Raw genomic sequence first — 23,391 nt, 5'->3', positions numbered from 1 at the left:
ATAGAGAAACATTAATATATAAGTAAAGGCAAAGGCTAATATATAGAGTGTATATTTGTACGTCACATTATATATAGCGAGACATATGTTGAACTGTCCTGAGTTAGGTTGAGGATCAAACAACAGCAAACCTTGCAACCTTTAGCATGTGCCCGTTCCGAGTCAGTGACCTTTAGCATGTGCCTGTTCCGAGTCAGTGATTATCGTTCTTGCTGAATGTCTTATTGGTTTTTGTTCACTATTTATATATGTTACAGTGAATTTGTATAATCAGTGATTATGTAGAATCCCTGAAAAAATTTCAGGGATTATGTAGAATCACTGGCCAGTTTAGGGATTATATATAATCACTAAAATTTTCAGGGATTATGTATAATCACTAGAAAAAACGTCAGGGATTATACATAATAACTGAAATGAAGAAATAGTTTTATTTATAAAGAAAATGAATAAAAGTCAAATAATGTATGCTATAAAATCATATTAAAACAGCATTACACTGTATAAACATAAATTGTAAAATGTTAAGCACAAAATATCAAAATTATAACTTTATTGATTGTTTAAATTTTAGGCACAATATATATATCAAAATGTTAAACACAATATATTAAAATAATATGCTTTACATCTGTATTTACCACAATATCCATATTTTAGAAAACATTTACCTTCACATATCGAATCAGATTTTATGACCCGCCTAAGAGAAATAAAGTGTTCAGTAAAAACATCTGTAGGTACCCCCAAAATAAAAGAATAAGCAACCTCGAACTGGTTCTTGCAAGACCCCATGTTTTTTTTGGCCAGGCAATGTCCTTTTTCCGACTTTTGGTGAACAATTACAATTATGTTTTTTGGGGATTTCGTTTCCTTTTTTACCGTGTGGAATTGCTATGAGAATATTACACCAAATTCCAGCTTCCTCTACAATTTTGTTCGAATTGTCAATCCTTAGTTTTTCTATACATTTAGATATAAAAAATATAAATACTAGTGTTTGTACTCCTGGCTTGTAACTTTTGTAACCTCTCTCGCTTGTTTTGTACATATTGTAAATATTTATTGTTGTATCTGTTATCTCTGTACCGATGTAATGCATTGGCTTTATGAGAATAAAGATATATATAAGATGCGTAAGTTCTCTCTGTTTGAATTTCTTGTTCATTTGAGGAGAAAAAAAAACAAAAAAAACACCAAAATACAGATGTTCCATGATCTTCTTCACCATTTGTTTTACATGTACCACAAAAAACATGCTCTGTAGATTTACAAATAGAACATGAATATCCATTTGATGCTGGCTTTTAAAAACAAACAATATATGTTAAGTTATTGCTATAAAGGGAATCTTGATATTATTAATTTTGAAGTCTTCAACTTTATCTCGAAACCCTGTATGGTTATATCTTTAAGACCATCCTCTGTGTTTAAAAGCAAAATTATTTCATCTGGCAAGGAATATGAAAGTAAAAAATGATAATTTGATAGATATAGGAAGATGTGGTATTAGTGCCAATGAGACAACTCTAAATCCAAATAACAATTTATAAAAGTAAACCATTCATGATAGGTCAATGTACGGCCTTCAAAACGGAGCCTTGGCTCACACCGAACAACAAGCTATAAAGGGCTCCAAAATTACTAGACGTGTAAAACCATTCAAACGGGAAAACCAACGGTCTAATCTACATTTTATAAAAAAAAAAACGAGAAACACGTATAAATTACATAAACAAATGACAACTACTGTACATCAGATTCCTGACTTAGGACAGGTGCAAACATTTGCAGCGTGATTAAAAGTTTTAATGGTACCAAACCTTCTCCCTTTTTCTGAAACAATAGTATAACATCACAACATAGAAAAACACACGATTAAATATCAATTGGAAGGCTTAACTCAATAAAATAAAATGTAAATTAACACACTATGAACGAATAAATTTGTTCTGTCTATATATATATATTTTTTATCAAACAAAGAATCCTTAAATTATTCATAATCCCTGAAATTATATTAGGGAATTTGTAGAATAATTATTCAAATGTTCAGTGATTATGTAAAATCACTGGTCATTTTCAGGGATTATATATAATTACTAATGATTTTAGTGATTCTACATATTCCCTGAAAAATCAGGGATTCTACATAATCCCTGATTATACAAATTCACTGTAACATATATATATATATATATAAAGTATATATTTGATCGTGACGTTAAAGCGAGACATACATTGAATGAGTCACAATTCTATATAGGTTTATGTACGTCGTAACATGTATCATTAACCTTGTAAATGTATAAGTCAAGCATTGAAATTCACATCTTTATGACTAAACTAATTGCCACAAAGTGACATATGTACTTAAAAATCAATAACTACAAAAGACCGTAAGCAACAGGTTAAAGTATGTGAACTTTGATATAAACTGTCAAGTCATTTTTTGTCTGAAATATTTCATTTGAAATATTCGCAATACAAAGGAGCGTACTTCTGCACTTGCATCTCTTTAGGCTTGATGCGTATCTCAAATAACCGTTATCTGTTATGTACACAATATCTCTTTTATTAATAAAATGCTCGGCATTTCTAGATAAATTACAATCAAAGAGTGTAGCCTCTTTTGCACTCAGTGGAATGTTATCAAAAGCCAGGACAATGCATTAAAACTTTAACTTTGCTAAAAATATGTATGCGTTTTCGTTTTCGCAATTGCATTAACGTTGTTGTCTAATTAGAGTATTTGCATTATTCACGTTTATGGATACGTGCACGGATCGACGTATACGTATCGGGCAGATTTGTATAAAATAATGTTTAAGTCCCGACCTCAATTAAAACTAAACATATGTAAAATATGAACCAAATGTTGTTGATATATAGTTAAAACACTAAATATTTATTGTTTTTATTAGACCTGGAACATACAAGCTTCGTATTTAATAGCCGTGTGTGATAAGTATATCTTTTTCATATACAAATATGAAAGGATCAAATCGAGCACACCTTGCTTACAAAAATTTACAGGAACATTTTGTGTGAATAAAAGTGTGTTTATTGCCAGAGGCGAGTTAAGAGGGGACACAAAGGGCCCTGTCCCCCTTATCTACGATTTATTTAAAATTCTCATGGAATTTTATGGTCCGGGCCCCATTTTCAAACTGCTTATAATATCGTAAAATTAAGCGAGACTATCCCTAGTACCTACCTCCCATGTAAAAAAAAAATCTGAATCCACCACTGATTGCTACACAAGTTATGTGTTTTGCTTTACTATCCCAGTTAATATTTTAATCTGTTCCTGTACGTGTTAACTCTAAATTCCAGCTATTTAAAGTTATTTCGACACAAGGGTATTGATTGGAGTATGTAGGGCTTCATTTTTGTACGCTTTATCTTTAAAAAAAAAAAGTGGCTATTCTAGAACATCATTTGTATATTCTACACATTTTTTTCGGAATTAAGTATACTTTTACCAAATTCTTCATATTTTGCGCCCCTGCTTTCCCTATCAGAAAGCATTTAATCATTATTTTTTTAGTTTTTTTCTCGTTTAATTATCTTTCTAATTTGTTTTATCCAACATGTATATTTTCCATGGGCGCGCACCTTAAATAGCAATCATGCTTCCGCCCCCTGTATGCTATTTCGAAGATCAGGGTTTTTAGAAAAATGAAACTCGCTCCCTTTTAAATAATATGATGAATTTGTGGAGTCATTTTTAATTCCTCGATAATGAGAGACGCTAGAGACAGTAGATGTTTTTTTTTATCGTGTTTTACAAAATAAAAATAAAAATGAAATACAAGTTGCCGGAAAAGGGGTTGGGGTTGTCCACCTCGACAACTGAATTGGACTGAGAGTATCAATCAAGTCCGGCACACCTTTTCTTAACTTGAAACTGTATTTAGCACCAATTATGGTAAGTACGTTTAACTTTTATATTGTTAAGTATAATACATATAATACATAAAAATCGTAAATAAAGTACAGTTAATACATAAAATACATACGCATATCTTTATTCGACATTTTTCAAGTTGTCTACGTCTGTAAGGTGCACTCGTTGTGACAGTTTCTGATACGTACGCGGATACGTGTAAAATGGGCACACGAGGACAGTTTCTAACTTTTGTCAAACACTACCATCAATCAAGGATCTTTTCATACGAAAAAAAAATGGGAGTATATATCGCTAGTAAAAAAAACATTTTTCATTATAAACTTGGATTTTTATAACTTCTTCAATATGAATTGATCAACTCAAACAATCAGACACAGTTAACATTCAGAGCCTCATATGTCATATTTAAGAATGATGGGTGTACTCGATTCAGAAAAAAAAGTATCAAAACGCTCAATTTAATGCCCCATTTGTTTTAACAACTGCGAATAAAAATATATTTTGATCAGAGAGATTAAGAACATAAAAGCTATGTGTGTGTTTTATAGACTACTTTATAATGTTTATTTACATTTTCCTTATTGTTTTAGAATCAACGTAGAATGGTATTTGTAATATTTTGGTTCCTTCTTCGTTCTTCTTCTAGAAATGATGACGGTATGGACTTCACTATGCAAATCCTTGAAATCTTCCGAAACTTTTCAGCGCCTATTGATGTAGATTTGAATGAATTGTTTTCGATGATTACCGCTCCACCTGAACGTTCCATGACAAATCTAGAAATATATTATTTTGGGATGTTCCCCCATCTCCACACCGCCACGGGAGAAATGTGTTTGGATCTAATTCTGCGACGTCGCCAATTTTATAATTTGACAGGAGAAACACCAGAAACATTTTAAGATATTTATCACTCATTTTATCAGAATATGGTTCCTAATTCCCGACGTAGACCCTCCCGGATTGATCGCCGAAATCAGTTGTTGATGACATTTATGTAGCTGAAATCATACCCATTGATGAACCAACTTTCTTTGTTCACGCAAGCTGGCAATTACTTGCGGCCCATTTATGCCATACTATTACTTGGCCAAGCAACGAGGAATGGTTTTGGTATGCGGGGCAGATGGAGAAATATTCCCGAGGTTGTAGGTTGTATAAATGGAACCTCGCACGAAATATATCGCCCGAACAACGAAATACAACAGATGTATTACAGTGGTCATCGTCGCGTTCATAGTATACATACGCAAGTTGTTATTGGCAATGAATTGCGAATACGACATGTAGAGTCAGGATTATTAGGACATACCAACGATGCTCAATCGTTTGCTCTGATGTCGGAGATTTCCGAAAATGGAAAGCTCCCTATTCCGCTACACTGTTTTTTACTTGGCGACTACATATATCCATCGAGACATCCCCTGATTACACGATTTACTTCAGTTCAAATCAATCGACGTCCATTTGCCCGTAGACGAAGTTTAAGACATTTTAACCGTGTTGTGAGAAAGTATCGTGTATATGTAGAGCATGTTATTCGGTTACTCAAACTTTTTAAAGTTGTTGGAACTTTGTACAGACATCATAGGGATACTTTAAGTAGGGTTGTTTGTTTGTGTGCAGCTCTTGCGGCACGAAGAAGCAATTTGTTTATTTAATTCCATATTGAGTTTATAAGTATTATATGTATGTGACTTTTTATATATGATTGATTCTTCTTACTTTTGTATTTTATGCATAATGATTATAAAATATCTTCATCGGGACCAACTTGATTTATTTTATACTTTCCTCATATACGTGTTATACGATACGTCGATACGGATACGCCAGCAAATACTTGATTAATGCAAATGCTCTATTAGAACGTGTTTCAGTCAGTTTTAAAAGAGGTCGGTCATTTAAAGACGTATCAACCGTATTATATACGTTAACGTATCCGTATCTGCAGATATACCAAAAAACATTATGTGATCCCAAGCTTTAATTTTATATACTTTCACTAATGCAAATGGGCGACTGATTGAATTCTAATGCAGAAATTTACAAAACAATTTGGAAATATCAAGTTTTTGTGGAACATGTAACCCGACTTTTGAAGATATTCCGGATATTTGGAACATTTTACAGGCCTGATAGGAGTGAATACTGTAAAATCGTTTGTTTGTGTATGAACTTGTGCTCACATAGAACCAAATTGTTAATTGACAAATAGAGTTATACTCAGTACTTTTCTATTACCTTTTATGATAACATTGCAAATGAACAAATTATTCAAAGTTCCTTACATGTATATAAGTAGTACATTTGATTTTTTTTGTGTAATTATTCATGTAAGATCTTGAAATTTTTTAACTAGATTATTAAAGGATTGTGTACGATATTTGTGCACCTGCCCTACATTGCATGGCTCCTTTTTAAGGACACGTAAAAGTAGTTGACATAACCCCTTATTTTTTTTTACAAAACACCACTATCACAAATATTGAAAGTGTATGTTTGATTGTTTCGAAGAGATTCCAATTAGGTTTTTTTTATATGAAGCATGGTTTTATTAAATTATAAGCTCGGGATCACATAACATTTTTTGATATATCTGCAGATGCGGATACGTCAACGTATACGATACGGTTGATACGTTTGTAAATGACCGACCTCTTTTACAAGCACCCAGTATGCATAACAACAGAAACAAACATATATATAATTGTCACCACGAAAACAATCGATCCAGTATAATGAAATAAAATATAAAACAATGAACAAATCTTTATAAATAAACAAATGTTAAATTATCGAACAATCTGGATATGTAACAAAGTTGCAAAATACATATATGAAAAACGTATGCGTTAGTTTACAGACGTCAAACTATATCTTTAACTGATTTGTTAGAACCATTAAAACAGAACCGGTCTGTGAATACACATAAGCTGTGTCACTGTCCTAAATTAGTCATAGTTACACTTAAATAAAACATATTTATAAAAGGAATTGTAGTTCGACAATACCGCTGGAGGGTACTATGATAATATCTCCAACACGTTTGTTATTAGTGGCGGAATTTCAAACTGCTTTGAGGAATAGGTCGTTATGTTAGATTATCACACCAATGTTATATTAATTATGCCCCCATATGTTGACAGCATGTTGATGGTGGATTTACCCCGCCATTTTTGTTCATGCCTGTCCCAAATCTGGAGTCTGTGAATCAAGGCTAACGAGTCTAGAATATTGATACCTTTTAGGGTTCTGAATGAGGCGTGTCCATGAGTCCAGGACTCATTTAAAAAAAACTGTCTGGAATCATCATTTTCAAAAGTGATGAGTCCTAAGATGCATCAAAATTATAAATTGTTGTATAAACTGAGCACATATATCATCAGTTTAGGACACAAGTTGAAAAATAATCTAAATCTGTTGTCATTCCCTTGTTCTATGTTATAATGAAGACTGAAATTGTATCATATATCAATAAAAGTTCACCTTTTCACTGCCGGACTCGTCTTGGTTAAAAATGAAGAGTCCCTCGACTAGCCTTCAAAAATCCTTCGTGAGAACCCTGACTTATAGAGATAGATACTTACCCCTATGTTAATATCTGTCTTATTTTTAAAATTATTCCCATCGTACAATAATACTGGTGGTATTTTCTGAATATTATTTTTCTCTAATTCAATCGACACATCGCCAAGAGATTTTGATGTGTATTGGAATGTCAGTTGTTTGGGGTGACTATTAGCACTTCTCTTAAAACGAAAATTGTCTTTTGTTTTCAGTTTCACCGAAACTTTCTCTGTAATAGAATTGTACAAAAAATAAGTATGGTAAAAAAGGATGATAATGATGATATTGATGGATGGCTGTTTAACATCTTAACTTGCTACAAACTAATTTTGTGACCTTAAAATTGAAGAATAAACAGAGATAAAAACCCTTCCTTCAGAATCCTTATGTTAAACTGCAATGATTATTGACAGACTTTGATTACGTTGTTAAACCCACTTTTATCAATTCTATTTTAATCAAACTTTGTTTAAAACCATATTTATCGAGCTTAAACAATGTCTAAAAAAAACTGCAAATAGGCAGGTATACAAGGATGTGGGATATCAGAGGATCTGGAATGGAAAGGGTGCTCCATTTTTGTAATCTTATATTTTCATGCTTTTTTCTCTGTTATTTATTTTTTGCAGATTATTTTCTATCATCTTTATATTTCAGCACCCAATGATTCTTTATTCTTTTTTTTGTCTTTTTTCTCTCTCTTCTTTAATTTGTATTTTTTCTGCACTTTTTCCAATCATTCCCTATTCTGTAATAAAATTGAGAATGGAAATGGGGATTGTGTCAAAGAGACAACAACCCGACCGACCATAGAACTGACAACAGCAGAAGGTCACCAACAGGTCTTCAATGCAGCGAGAAATTCCCGCACCCGGAGGCGTCCTTCTGCTGGCCCCTAAACCTTTTCCAGACACTCATATAATCGTCACACGAAGTCCTGCGAAAAACGTATACGTATAGAGTATATTTATTTAAACAAGTACAAATTAATGAATGTAACATGTTCAAAGAGAAGTGCCCTAGGTGTGCATTGCAAGCTTCATGGCGCCACGAATGGGTTGGTGATAGTACCCTCTAGTCCGCGGAACTTTACAGTACCGATCCCAGCCGGATATTAATGACACAATTTGTGGTTTTCTATCCTTTAAGATTTTTATCTGAAACTTATTAGCATTATGAATTTGCCATATAAATGTTCTATTTAGACTTGTGCATTAGTACATGGGTCGGTTCAGTGGGTTATCCTGTGAAAAATCAGTAAAATAAATTTTATTGCAAGTCATAAATCTATTAAGCTTTTGAAGAAAGACATAATATTGACATAATAATTGATATGATATAGAACGTTCCTTTAAGGGTACTAATTTTGCAAGTAAGAGCAAGTACCTTGTTGCGGTGACGATGAAAAGCAAAATGTTCTTTTTTCTCATGCTGCGTTGTCGGCCTACATTTATTTGTCGTTCATTTTAAAGTTAAGTAAAAGTTAAGTAACTTTATTTAAAGTCCGGTTGCATATGAACATGTACATAGTAACAAGGAACATGAGTTCTTAAGAGCACTTTAACCGACTGATAATTTCACAATTTCGATTAAAAAATACATTTTTTTACTAAAAGATGTATCATCCATATTTAAAGTGAAATGTTTATACAAAAACAAATTGAAATTATAAATAGATATTCATATTTATTTATTGATCATAGATGACTGGTCATGGAATGTCTTATTCATGAAATGTATATTATAATTGTAAATTTAAATTTACTTGGTTTTGCCAGGAACATATATAGGTATACTGTTTTGCACATTAGTTCTGAATACTATATATGTAGGAGAAAAAGACATATGATCCCTAGGGGACATCGAAACTCTTGAAAAATCTGCTGAATGTTTTAATCCCGTACTATACTATTACAAAGAATACAAGCTTCTCAATGCAATGATCAACATTAATGTTTGTCAAACTCCTATATCCTTTAAATTCTGTGGTTCAAATTTCTAGCAATCCTTATATGTTTGTCAACAGATTAAAGTAAATTCAAAATTTTATGAAAATTAAACAAACCAATGCAAATATGTTATAGTCAAAATGTTAACATCATTCAATTTTTTTTTTAAATGATAATTTATTTTTATTTGTCACATAAGTAAACTTATACTTGTGACATTAACAAAAGTAACAACAACAATAAAATAACTGAGTTGAACACACACATATCTATATATAAACAAGTAAAACTAACTAAGAGTCCCCTGTCCTCAGTTCTAAAGACTGTTTTACAAAGGAATCTGTTTTTTTTTTCTCACTTGGTTTATATTAGAAGGATTTAGTAGGACTACTAGTTTTTGAGTATCAGATATATTTGGAAACATAGGATTATCTATTGCCATGTCATTAAAAGGTCTTATACGTAAAACATTATTAATTTGACAGTAGTGGAGAAAGTGATTTTCATCTTCTAAGGTTTTACAAGTTGGACATGTTCTATTGTCTCGAAGTATTTTAGATATCTGCCCTTCTCAATGAGAAAATTATGGTCACTAATTCTAATTTTGGTAAATAAACGTCTAGTTTCAAAATTTGGATAATTTAGATAAAATTCTTGGTCTTGTTTGATTTTAATATTTTTGTAAAGAAAAAGTTTGTTATTTTCGTTCAAACTGTTTATTTTATTTCCCAGTAGTTCTGAATGAAAGTTGCTTGTAATGTTCTTAATCCAAGTCTTTAGTTTGTTAACTTGTTCCATATTTTGACAGGACATTGTTTTTTTGTATATCAATATTCATTTCTTGTGTTGAATCTTTGATAAAAGTGGACCAAGTATTAATTCCTTGTGAATCAAGGTGTTTACTTAATGTATAACTTTCTTTTAGTAATGGGTTTATGTTTTCAGTATTTAATCTAGCCCAATAAAGAATTGCTTGTGTTTTTATATTTTTTCTATTGTTGTCAACCAAGTTCAGCGTTAACACCTTAATTAGCAGAAGTTTTTTTAGTACCTAGAATATATTTACAGAAATTAACATGAACCTTTTCGAAGGGAGTCTTATCCATCTTTTGGAAATTATCTATATCTTTGTTTTGGGATTTTAATCTGACTTTTGCTCTATAATAAGATTGATATGTATCCATGTATGATATTTCAGCATTATATGTTAAAATTGGTTTTATAAGAGAATCAAAAAGATTACAGGATACATTGACAGGGAAATTTCCCAAAAAGGCTGCACGTGTTTTTAATGAAAACAGAGCTTTCCTAGCTTTTTTGGCTAGATCTGTTAAACTTGCATTTAGATTTCCATTATTTTTTATCAGAGTGCCCAGAAATTTATACTCAGAAACGTTATCATTTTTTTTATTGTTGAACCTTACAATGTATGGTTTATGTTTTGTTGTTCTTTGTTCAATGATCATTGTTTTTGTTTTTTTAGTATTCAGACATAACTGCCATTTTTCACAGTAATTTGATAAGTTATTTAAGCTATTTTGAAGACCTTCTTTACTTTCGGATAAAATTATAAAGTCATCGGCAAACAAAAGACTTCCTATATTAGAATTTAATATTCTCAAGGGTTTTGAACCTTTATGGTCAACATTTTTAACTATGTCATTAATGAATAAATTGAAGAGTGTGGGACTAATACTGTCCCCTTGTTTTACTCCTCGGTCAATGGGAAAGCATCTAGAATGTTTATCATTATATTTTAAAGATGCTTCAGTATGAATAAACTGTTGTTTTATTATTTCAAACATATGTTTCCCTACACCCATTTTAGCTAATTTATAATGCATTCCAATTCTCCAAAGGGAATCAACAGCCTTTTTAAGATCTACAAAACAGACATAAAGTTTTCTTTTATTTTTATGAATATATTTATTCATCAAAGTTTTAAAGATAAATACACTGTCTGCAGTTCTACATGTATGATTAACTGTCAATCCAAACTGGGCATTAGTTAATTTTTTTCCATAGTTTTAATCCTTCTTTGATTTAAGATACTGCTAAATAATTTGGATATACAGTTGATTAAAGAAATTCCTTTGTAATTGCTTAGATTACATTTGTCACCAGATTTATGTACTAAAGTTATGTATGCAGAATTCCATGAAGTTGGATAGTATCCTATTTTTAACATGAGATTAAATAGTTTAGCATATGCTTTGGTAGTTACTGGATTAAATTTAATTAACTCGTTCAAGAAGTACGCCTAAAGTAGTATACCAAGGTGACTTTATATTAATCTTCAGATTATAATATTAAGATGTATCACTGTTAAAAGTGAAGCCGAAAACCCCTGATTGTATTTTGAATTAGACAATTATATATGCATGTTTATTATAATATTATAATTTATAATCATCATTACAAAAATGAACCAAAAACATGATGAAATTGGTTGTTGTTTCATTGACCTTTGCTTCATACAAGTTTCTTGCATATTTGCCTTGAGTGCTGGGGATGGTTTGATAGGTCCGGGACCAGGTTAAATTTAAGACTCAACAATGCTTGAGGGATATGTACAACTTATCCGCTTAGCGAAATAGGGAAAGTATAGATTATAGTCAGCTTGCCGTGGAGTAGAAATGATATATTCTAATTGGATTGGAACGATCGTCCTTAATAGACTCTTTACATGTTTGGAAATATTTATCATTGGACGTCAAGATACAAGCAATGTTTGTCAATCAATTAATTTCCATGTCGACTGTTACGTGTTGAGTTAGCTAGCATGTTTAAATTCGACGGCAAGTCTTCAACTTTAAATCAGGTATCTTAAAATTCATAACACAATCGTATTCTTGTTCTGAATATGCATGTAAATTGGATACAAGATGTTAAACACGCATCCATAACCAACATAAATGCATTCAAAATATTCAACCTCTTTATTTTAATCTATAGGACATATACAAGAGCGACATTCAAACTAATTAATCGAAAATAAAATGTCATTGCAAAAACCGATACACGACCAAACGACAAACAAATGTGGTTATAGTATAAAAAAAAATTCACAAAATAGAAAGTATGAGCAGCAATAACTAAACAAAGACCGGGGATGAGAGCTTCAGTATGCACCTCCTTATCCACGTGTTGCTCATGTAAGTAAAGCGTCAATAAGACTTATTTTGGTACGTCTCATTGGAAGAAAAGAGGACATGATTGTGGGCGTCAATTGGAACATATAATGTCGTCATCTGTGTAGCTGTAACAGAGTTTTCATAACGGTCAACCAAATCGGGATGGTGTCCGTAAGTTTTTGAAGGGATTATTTCAACATAACCCTCTGTCAATAAAAGCATGAAAGTAAATGCAAGTCCCGGAATATCGTATCAGCTGGGAGATACGCCCTACATGTATATATACAGGCGTGACTGCTGGCATGTTGGCACGCTTTATATAGAAATGGAAAGTTCAGTATTGGGAAGCTGAGATCATTTTTCCTTTTTCGTAAAGTTTTTTCCCCAACCAATTATAATATATAAAGGCATTTTGTCACTGCAAATGTCGCTATTGGATATTTTTTAATTTGTAAATTAATGAACAAAATTAAAATAGATAAATTAATAAATTGAATTAAAATTATTAAATAAATAAATAAACACCAACCTGTAGATTTTATTCCGAGGTTACTCCAATCTCTTCCGAAGGGAAGACCCGAGACAGAAGTCAGAAAAGATACAATTATAAGGTCCAAATACATATCCCTTTGTCAAATAGAAACCTTCCTTCGTTTATGTTATATCATTTTGCAATGATTCACCGAGTAACGAGTTCGTCTTTTTGTGCTATAATTTTGAGTATTTCCTTTTATCTTCTCAACCGAATCTCTAATTTTAATGTCTTTTTGTAATACTGTAATACGTAAATCCAATCAAAAATGTTAGTCGATTTTCACAAAGTTATTAAGATAATTCCGAATTATTATTCAAATTATTATTTTAAAATAAATTTTTAAAATTTGGTGAATTTAGATGTTCTATTTCTTTTCAGAAAAGACAGATACATGGTGTCTAAAGTAAAACAAACTTAAAATTTTATAGAGATTTAAAAACCACCGTCCGCGGGCTATCGGTCGTTCGTTTCTATATTTTAACTTTTTATATGACTATTTACATACCAAGTTTGATAACAATCAGTTTCACAGACGAATGGCTGTTATATTGTAATGCGCTGTACCTGTAATTCACCTGCAGGTAAAGAGATGAAAGCTAGAACTGTAAAATTATAGTTTGTGACGTAATCAAGGTACTACATGTACATCTAGTCATAACAGTATATGTCTCAGTACTGAAAAAGTACTGATGACAACACAGAACTGAAAAAAGTACTGTTGTGAACCTTAATTTGATTACTTAAGTACCTGTGTCATTTGGATCTTGCTGGATTGTCTTTTTTAATATAGGCATTCATAGTATTATCGTATCACATACTCCTTTTATACATTTAAATTCATATTGTTGATTACAATTTATAAGTATAATATAATCTGTTTATCGAGAAAATGGAAAGTTCGGTATTGATATTATTGGTTGAACAGACTTCTTTTTAACACTCAGATATATTTATTAAGAATAAAAGGTTTGAATTAAATGGGTTTTTAATGATTTCAGGCAGAGATTTTAAAAAGGACTAATAATAGCTTTTTCGGTCCAAAGAATCTTTCCCTCAGTATTTAAGCTGGTGATAAATAAAACTGAGAATGGATTAATTCTTACTTCTCTAAAGAAAATCTGTTAGGAACTTCCAGCAGAACTGATCTGAAACACTTTATAAACAGTTTTCTTCAAATACTGAGACAAGTTTCTGACATGAACTATTTTACAATAAATCAAGATTATTCCAAAGACGTATGGTTGATGGAATAAAAGAATCATTAGTTACTGCTAGTCTGCAGAATGGAATGATGATGTCATTTCCATTGCGTAGAGGATAGACCGTCATACTTTGTATTTTTTGGGGAATTCGATTTGACAAATATTCAGGAACATTATTATTTTGAATATAAAACATTTGAATTTTTCTTCTCTCTCTTCTTTCAGCTAATGTTTCCCATCCAAGTTCTTCATAAATTACTCTTGAGCTTGTGAGTATAGGTAACCTCGTAACTATCCTAGCAGCTTGGAGCTGCAACTGCTCCAGTTTTTTGACATAACCTACCCCAATATTATCCCAAACCTCACTTGCATACTCGAATAAAGGTCTTATAAAAACTAAATAGAATTTTTCTAAATTTTTCCTGCTCAATTTATATTTCAATTTCCTTAGCATATTTATATGTTAAGACGTGCTTAAGATAATATTATCAACGTGAGCATTCCATTTAGCATCATTGCTAAATGTAACCCTAAATGTTTATGAATATTTGTAAAAGGTATGTTTTTATCATTGAATATAAAGTTCATTTTTGGGGTTTCAACATTAGAAAATAACATAATTTCTGTTTTATCTGGATTAAAAGACATTAACCATTTTTTGAACCATTCGTTCAGCTTTTCCAGATCATGGTTTACCACGGTTTCTATCTGAAAAGCATCAAGTTCTGCATAGCTGAAACATGTGTCATCTGCGAAGAGTCTGCACAGAGAAATAAGTCTTTCTGCAATATCATTAATATATATTATAAAAAGTAATGGTCCAAGGACCGATCCTTGAGGAACTCCAGCTGAAATACTGCAAAGTTTTGAAGAAGATTGCTTGATAACAACTCTTTGTATTCTATCACTTAAGTAGCTTCTAAACCATTTTAACAGATTTCCATTTATACCATAAGCCTTCATTTTATGTAATAAACCATCATGCAAAACTTTATCAAAGGCTTTGGAGAAATCGCAAAAAAACAAAAAAACTTATCTCTTTCTTTTCAAGTGAGTTCAATATGCAATTATATATTTCTAACAGTTGGTGAACCGTTGAACATTTAGGAAGAAAACCCGATTGATACTCATAAATTAATTTAAATCTTTGTAAGAGGTTGTAAACATATTTATATACAACACGTTCCATGACTTTGCCTATGCAACTAATGAGTGATATAGGTCTATAATTAGAAGATAATGAACTATCCCCCTTTTTAAATAAGGATATAACATTCGCAATTTTCCAGCTGGAAGGATATTTGCACTGCTGCAAGGACTTATTAAATATAATACATAATGGAATTGCAATTTTTCCGGGACAAATTTTAAGCATCTTATGACTAATGACATCCGGGCCTGACGCTTTTTTTAGGATTTATAGTTTTTATGATGTCAACAATTTCACTAGTACTTATCACTATATCATTCAATAAATTGTTAGTTTTTTGTCGAAATCGGGTAATTGAGCATCAACATCTGCTAGCGATGAAATGAAACAAAAATACTTATTTAGAATGTCGCATTTCTCGTCGTCTCTATCGGCGAACTCCTCGAAACGATCATCATTAAGAATATTTATTAATGGGGGTATGTTATTAGATCCTCTATTTGGCTCAGTCAGCATCTTCATAATTTTCCAATAAGTCTTAGAATCTGAAGCGTTATCTAGTATTATATTTTCCAAGTTTTTCTCAAAATTTTCTTTCGCTTATTTTTTCATATTATTCACTTAATCACTCTGTTTCTTATATTTATTAATATCCGTTTCTTTTTTTTTAGATTTAATTGATTCTTTTCGTAATCTATCCCTTATTCGAATTGCTTTTCTGATATTACTGTTAAACCAGTGCTTGTCATTGCGACGTATAGTTACTATTTTAGTTGGAATACTCTCTCTTGCAATGCTGAGGATTTTTTCAGTGAATATAGTGACCAGTTCGTCTACTTCCTCAACATTGGAAAAGAGTTCATTCCATTCAATTGCATTCAACATATTTGAAAACTTATCAACATCTGTTTTTTTCATATAACCATATTTCCCGTTTAAACGACTTTGTTTTAAATTAAATTGATGAATTATATCATATAACTTATCTATACTATTAAACGAGAAGACCTCATTTTGTGTGTCGCTTCTCTTCCTTTCACAATAATTTAATCAGCTTGCCTCTGTGTCCTATAGGTAACATGCATAGTCGCATTTGTAATCCATTCTTATGATTATCCGGATTAAGTTATTTGGTAGAAAAACGACAAAAAGGTGTCCGGATATTGATTCCGTCATTTGACTGACTTTAAGTTATAGATAGGTTTTCCGGTTTTAAACATGCACAAGTACAACTAATCGTATGATGGATAACAAAAATGAAATATAAATAAGCCAATCAGAGCGTTCATGGTTTTTAGATCACAAGAACCACAAATATTTTACCTCTTAGAGAGGACAATTGTTTTTCGCGTTTATCCACATGTATAAACTACAATTGTACTACTATGGTAAACTACAATTATACTACTATGATATATAACTATATATAGAGACTCTCTGTATTCTGTCTACTGTTTTCTTTGAAATTACTATTTAAGGGGTCATACCAGTTGAATATATATTGAAATAAGTAAAACATGTGGAAAAAATTAAAGGAATGTGTCCATAGCACACGGATGCCAAATCGGCACTATCATTTTCTATGTTCAGTGGACCGTGAAATGGGGTAAAATCTCTAATTTGGAATTAAAAATTAGAAAGATTATAATATAGGGAACATAATTATTTACTAAGTTTCGAACTGATTGGACATTAACTTCATCAAAAACTACCTCGAAAAAAAGTTAAACCTGAAGACGGACGAAGGAACGAACGAACAAACGAACAGACGCACATACTAGAAAACATAATGCCCTTAAATGGAGTATAAACATTTATTGTTGAAAGTGAAAGTAGTGATTTGGCCAAAATGAAAGTAGGGTAGAGATTTGAAGGAGGCAGGACTTTTTCGGGACGTCGGGATCGGGTGTTTTAAAGCTTGGGATTTTGGGATTGATATCAAAATATTTACGTGTTCCGGGAATTTTTTTTTCGAACTTCGGGATGTCGGGATATAAATTTCTTTTAATTCGGTACCTCGGGGTTTTATGTTGTTAAGCGAAGAATTTCGGGATCAGGACCCCTCCGACCTGTGACCCCTCAAATTAGCCTTCGTCATTTTTACAAGATTCAAATCCTACCATTGGCATGTTTTAAAATACACGTGGTACATGTAGGGCTCTCAAAAGAAAAAAGCACTCATGAATTGTCCTAGAAGCATATTCAATTTTATAAGATATATAAGCAGTTGCACTGATTTATTTCATGTTTGAAGCGGTGCAAATTTTTAATTTGATAATTTGAGTTGACTTACCAAAAAATGCGTTGTAGCAAATAGGAAGAATAATTGTGGTCTGAGGCCAAAAACATGAAAATAATTGAATTTAACAGAAAGGAAAAAGATAACGGACTTTGGAAAAAAGTGAGAGGGCTTTTGATACCTTTTATGAAATTCTCCAGACATAATATTTTTTACAAAAAATTATCCTACAACAGTTTACAACTGTGTATGCCCGCGATTTCGCGGGTGTGATCTAGTTATTATTATACGAAAACAAATCTGAATTCAAGTCTCCAGAAATCACAATGTTTTCTGTATACTGATAACCAAGTTCAATAGCATGATTTAGCCGTGTCCAATATTCAACACCTGACCATTCTGGTCGATAAGTACAACATAATAAAAAAGTTTGACCTTTACCTCTGATCTCCACCCAGACAGTTTCGTCAATGTGGTTTTCGAGTACACCTTTTCTGGTGACTGATATATCATCTTTTGTATAAATAAGTAAGCCTCCTCCGGCGTTATTACGATCTTTACGGAATATATTTTGTGAAAATAAATCTATCATTAATTCTTCGTTATTTATGTTTGGATCTAAGTGCATTTCAGTGTATGTTACAATATCGAACTCTTCTGTGAAATTTTGAATGAACTCAATCTTATTTCGTAAACTATTACACGATTTATTTCACTTGACTGGGCGGGGTTTAACCGGTTCGCTCATAATAGAGATGACCAGGATATTGACGAACGAACCTATCTCGACGAACGAACGTATTAGGAGCGGTAATTGTATGTTTACAAGCGTACTTAAAACCAAAAGGTGTTGTTATGTAATGGTTATAAAAAAAAAAAAAAAAAAAAAGTGTGTGATATAGTGTGTGATAACATTTTGTGAGGGAATTCGATGTTTGCTATACCACTGTTCATTTCAACGCACTTTATGACGATACCACTTTATCAATATGAATGAATTTTTTTGCAGTGTTTTAAGAAATAATTTTACTTTAAAATCACGTACCATTTGTGAACTATTAAATGTTTTACAAGGACGAATTTTCTGTATAAAGTCAATAATTGTGTGAACTTTTGAAGCTCAAACTTTTTATAGCTTTAAATATGCCAATGAAAGGCCCGAAAACTATACCAATACAGAACGATATATTTTTGAAATTGTAGCAAAACTTTTGGTCGACAAATTTTAATTCGTTATTGCATAAATATCAACTTGAAATATCTGTCATGTTCTCCCTACCCAGTTTACCCCTATTACTTAATGTGGACTGGACTGGACATTGTTATTGAATCTTATACAATTTGATTGGATTAAGTTCTTTTTGATACCTTCAAACTGTTCATGCTTTTCGTACGAGTATATTGATTAAATCAGACCGTGCGTGAATGTGTACAGTAAATTAAATGACCTGCATACTGGACACTGGACCAGTCCATATTACGTTTTATCAATGAAACTTAAGGTATGAAAGGTAACAATTGCCACTGTTTTATATTTTCACATAATTTTCCGAATTCACATTAGATAAAATATTTTTGAAAGTCTATTGCGGAGAAAAAAGGGGAAGTTTACTGTTTTTTTACGTTCTTTTCCATTAAAAACGCCATTTGTCGAAGATAATTGCAGAAAAACATTTTACGCACGGCTACACCAGGTAAAATTGTTGTTTATCCTAACAAAAAAATACATTTTTCAGTTTCATTCGTATATTATAATAATAATAAATCCCAAATTTATGTAGTCATTAGATAAAGTCCTTATATGTACATGTACGATCTGCCTATTTTTGGACATCAAAAGACAATACGATCGTTTTAAGGTCAATTTCGTCTACCTCACACAATCTTGTTAGGCACTATAACATTGTGTGAGGGAATTCGACGTTTGATGTACCACTGTTCACTCCAGTGCAATTTATGACAATACCACTGCATCAATCAGAATTTTTTTTTTTGCAGTGTTTTAAGAAATGATTTTGCTTTGTTGTCGCGTATTATTTGTGAAACATTCAATGTTTTAAAAAGGCGAATTTTCTTTATAAAGTCAATGATTATGTTGACTTTTGAAGTCCAAACTTTCTACAGCCTTAAATACGCTAATGAAAGATCCAAAAACTATACCAATACATAACGACATGTTTATGAAATTATAGCAAATCTATTGGTTAACAAATTTTTACTCGTTATTGCAAAATAATAAACTTAATATATCTGACATTTTTTCCCTACCCAGTTTACCCCTATACATTTTTATGATGTGGACTGGTCATTGTTATTGAATCGTAGGCAATTTGATTGGATTAAGTTGTTATTATTTTACCTTCAAACTTGTTTATGCTTTATATACATGACTATTGATTAATTAGAACGTGCATGAATGTGTACGGTAACTAAAATGACCTTCAAACTGGACACTGGACGAGTCAATATTATGTTTTATCAATGAAAGTTAAGGTATGAAAGGTAAGAATTGCCACTTATTCGATTTTCACAAAATTTTCGGAATATACAATTGAAAGGTTATTTTTTAAAAGCCTATTGTGAAGAGTAAAAAGAAAGTTTACAAATAATACGTGTTGTTCCATTAAACAAGTCATTTTCGTAAGAGAAATACCGAAATATGTTTTACGCACGACTACGGGAGGTAAAATTATTATTTATCATAATAAAAAAAAGCATTTTTCAGTCTCATTGGAATATGTTGATTACAATTAATCCCAAACTTAAGAAGTAAGTAACTAAAGTCAAAATATGTCCGATCTGCCTATTTCTGCAAGTTCGTCTACCTCACAAAATCTTGTTAGGCACTATAATATGTTTGAATTGTATTCGGATGCAATCACAATAATAGAGAGAAATGCATTAAATATACCAATTTTAAATGGTTTTCATAATTTATCGATAAAAGACGTATTAAAGTGTTACGTATGTTACGATATCATATACATGTAGTTTTTATTATTGTTGAACGCATGATGAAATGTACATCACGCACAGGAGTATTCGAGTGCACAGACAACCTTTACTATACTCATACAGACATGAATGCATAATTTAGATGCTCTGAAACAATATGTAAAGGTTATGTTTTGGGATCGTTTCTTTATCCGTCTTTTAAATTGGGTATTCAAGTTTTATATGTAATCTCATCGATCAGTTTATATATGAAAAATATATCGTTTTTTAAACCCGTTCAAAAATGATTTTTTTTAAAGGAGGGGGGGGGGGGGGGGGTGGGGGGGGGGGGGTGGGCAGTTTGTCAATTGTTGTCCTGCTTTTTTTTAGTGTAATATCTGTCCTTTTTATTTTTCACTCTATTCGGTCCTGCCTTTTTTTTATAAGTTTGTCCTGACTTTTTTATTACATAAATTGTCATCCGCCTTTTTTACTCCACATTCATATCCTGCCTTTTTCAAATTTCATCCTAGCACCCCCCCCCCCCCCCCCCCCCCCCCCCTTAAAATTTATATGGTTGTCCTTTATCACACCTGTCAACCTCTTGTCATCAGATTTCATACAAGGCTTACTTGGTCCATTAACAATGCAAATGACGACATTTTTGTAATTTTAATTGATTTAGATATCAAATTGTCCATGTTTTTACAAATTACCTATCATACGCTTAACTACTAGTGCTACCAACGTAAACTCTGTTACAATTTCTTAGTTCACTATTCATGCTTGGAACAACAATATTATTGCAAAAAAAATATATATATCTTAATTGTCTTTTTATCTCACCAAGCCTTTGAAAAAAAAACCATATATTAAAGTCAAGGCTCCGTGTTGAAGGCCGTACTTTGACCCATAATATAAAGGAGGGTAGTATACCTTACATAATAATGACTTCATTCTTTAGCTAACAAGCGAGCTAACCCAAAGATTCTAGCTTTACACACACACTCAATGCAATCGGCTGTAATTCTGTTAAAATTTCACAAAATAACAATACAAAAAATAATCAAAATGGTCGCTTGAAATTGCAAGACTTATTGTGATTTCCTGACATACTATTTCAACATTAGGCAAAAACCTGGACCGCTGTTACAAAATAAAAACAGCAAAAATTATTTCTAAATAAAATTCAGAATGGAAATGGGGAATATGTCAAAAAGACAACAACCCGACCAAAGAGAAGATAACAGCTGAAGGCCACCAAAGGTCTTCAACTCCGCGAGTAATCCCTCATTCGGAGGTGGGCATCAGCTGGCCCCTCAATAAAATTATGCACTAGTTCAGTTAAAATGGACGTCATACTAGACTCCAACACATATAAATGAACTAAAATTAAAAAATACATACACGACTTACAAAGGCCGGAGACTTGGGATAGGTTAAACATGTTTTGTGATATGTCAGCCCTACCTTATACCCCTAGCCAATATAGTTTTGTTGAAATGGTCCTCTTGGAAGGAAATTTAGTTTAAGAATTTTAGTTATGATCCTGGACACCAATGGTAGAACTGACGGAAATACAATAAACGATTCAAAATCAGAAAGTGCGGTGGAGGCATGGAGTACAAATGTATGTCATTCGTAAATTGTAAACCCCCTCCCTCCATGCAAACAAAGTTTTGTGTATATAGGATAGAAATCACCCCGCCCCGAATGTTTGTCGGTTTGTGTTTCCAACTACCTGTGTATTTTGTCTAAACTTTATACAGCTCCTGACAATGATGTGAAACTTCAATGTAGATGGGATGCTCCGGTTCATTGAGATCTCTTAGAGTCCCTTTGGAACTAAAAAGTGTGAATGTATATATTATGCAACTTGTTATAGATACTCCAAAGTTCCAAAGACCAGTAACTTTGGGAAAATATTTTATAAGTGTTAGTGCACTTTGGAATTTTACTCTTTCCAATATATACCTTAGCATCACAACTCCTTAAAATTGATTTCAGATACACGTGAAAGTTGGTGGGTCGGTAGATCCTCGTTTACACACATCCACGAAGGAATTATATTGCAGTCCATCAATTTTTCCCAAAGTAACTGGTCTTCACTTTGAAGTTTCGGCGAGAAAACAATGTATTTCGGTTCTTCCCAATAATAAGCTTTTCAAGTCTATAGGTAATTATTTTTGACGTTTGAAATGGGGAAGGATTTCGTTTAGTAATATACCCATTGATTTAGTGTAGAAATATAGGTACAAAATAACTTAATTTCCGGTAATTACATGTTTACTATAATAAAAAAAAAAGAGCTTTGTCCTTAATTGTCGATTTTCACATGCAGCCATAGTAGTTGGACAAATGTCACACAATGTATTTGTCTCAGGAATGTCTAAACCAACATTTCAAAATGATGTTTTATTTATATTGTCTATTTTTTTTATTATTTTTTATGCCATAATGTGATACTCAGCCAGTTGAAATGTACTTTAGGTCCATCTGTGTGCGTGGGTTGGATGATCTGGTTCACCTTTTCTAGGGTTATATCCCTTCGTACTCAAAGATTGGACCCTCACTAGTATGCACCTCCTATGACATGGTATATTGGATATAATAGCAGTCTGTACTCATTTATATTCGTATAACTTTGCAATTATAATGAACAAACTAATTAAATGAGCGGAAAATGTAATGACCATAAGAGATGCAACTGCACTTTGATTATCAAAAGTATCAATACACTAGCTATAGTAATAAACTTCAATATC

The 23,391-nt window shown here is 32.0% G+C and overlaps 1 protein-coding gene across 2 annotated transcripts in view; it reads right to left on the bottom strand.

The window, feature by feature from the left end:
- The window catches only part of LOC139502167 (uncharacterized), a 42,714-nt gene extending 24,379 nt beyond the window's left edge, over window positions 1–18,335 (bottom strand). The window contains exons 1-2 of one of the 2 annotated variants that reach the window (XM_071291543.1): window positions 18,134–18,335; window positions 7,504–7,712 (exon numbers count right to left, since the gene is read on the bottom strand). In XM_071291543.1, the coding sequence (XP_071147644.1) occupies window positions 7,504–7,712; window positions 18,134–18,320 (396 nt within the window). In that variant the 5' untranslated portion in view covers window positions 18,321–18,335. Of the gene's footprint in view, window positions 1–7,503; window positions 7,713–13,095; window positions 13,569–18,133 lie in introns of those variants that run through there. The other variant, XM_071291544.1, reaches the window with a different exon arrangement.
- Between the last annotated feature and the right edge of the window lie 5,056 nt (window positions 18,336–23,391).

Source organism: Mytilus edulis, chromosome 13 (assembly GCF_963676685.1).
Source record: "Mytilus edulis chromosome 13, xbMytEdul2.2, whole genome shotgun sequence".
NCBI classification, from domain to species: domain Eukaryota; kingdom Metazoa; phylum Mollusca; class Bivalvia; order Mytilida; family Mytilidae; genus Mytilus; species Mytilus edulis.
The sequence above is the reverse complement of the archived record's forward strand: the minus strand, read 5'-3'. Positions and strand labels throughout refer to the sequence as shown.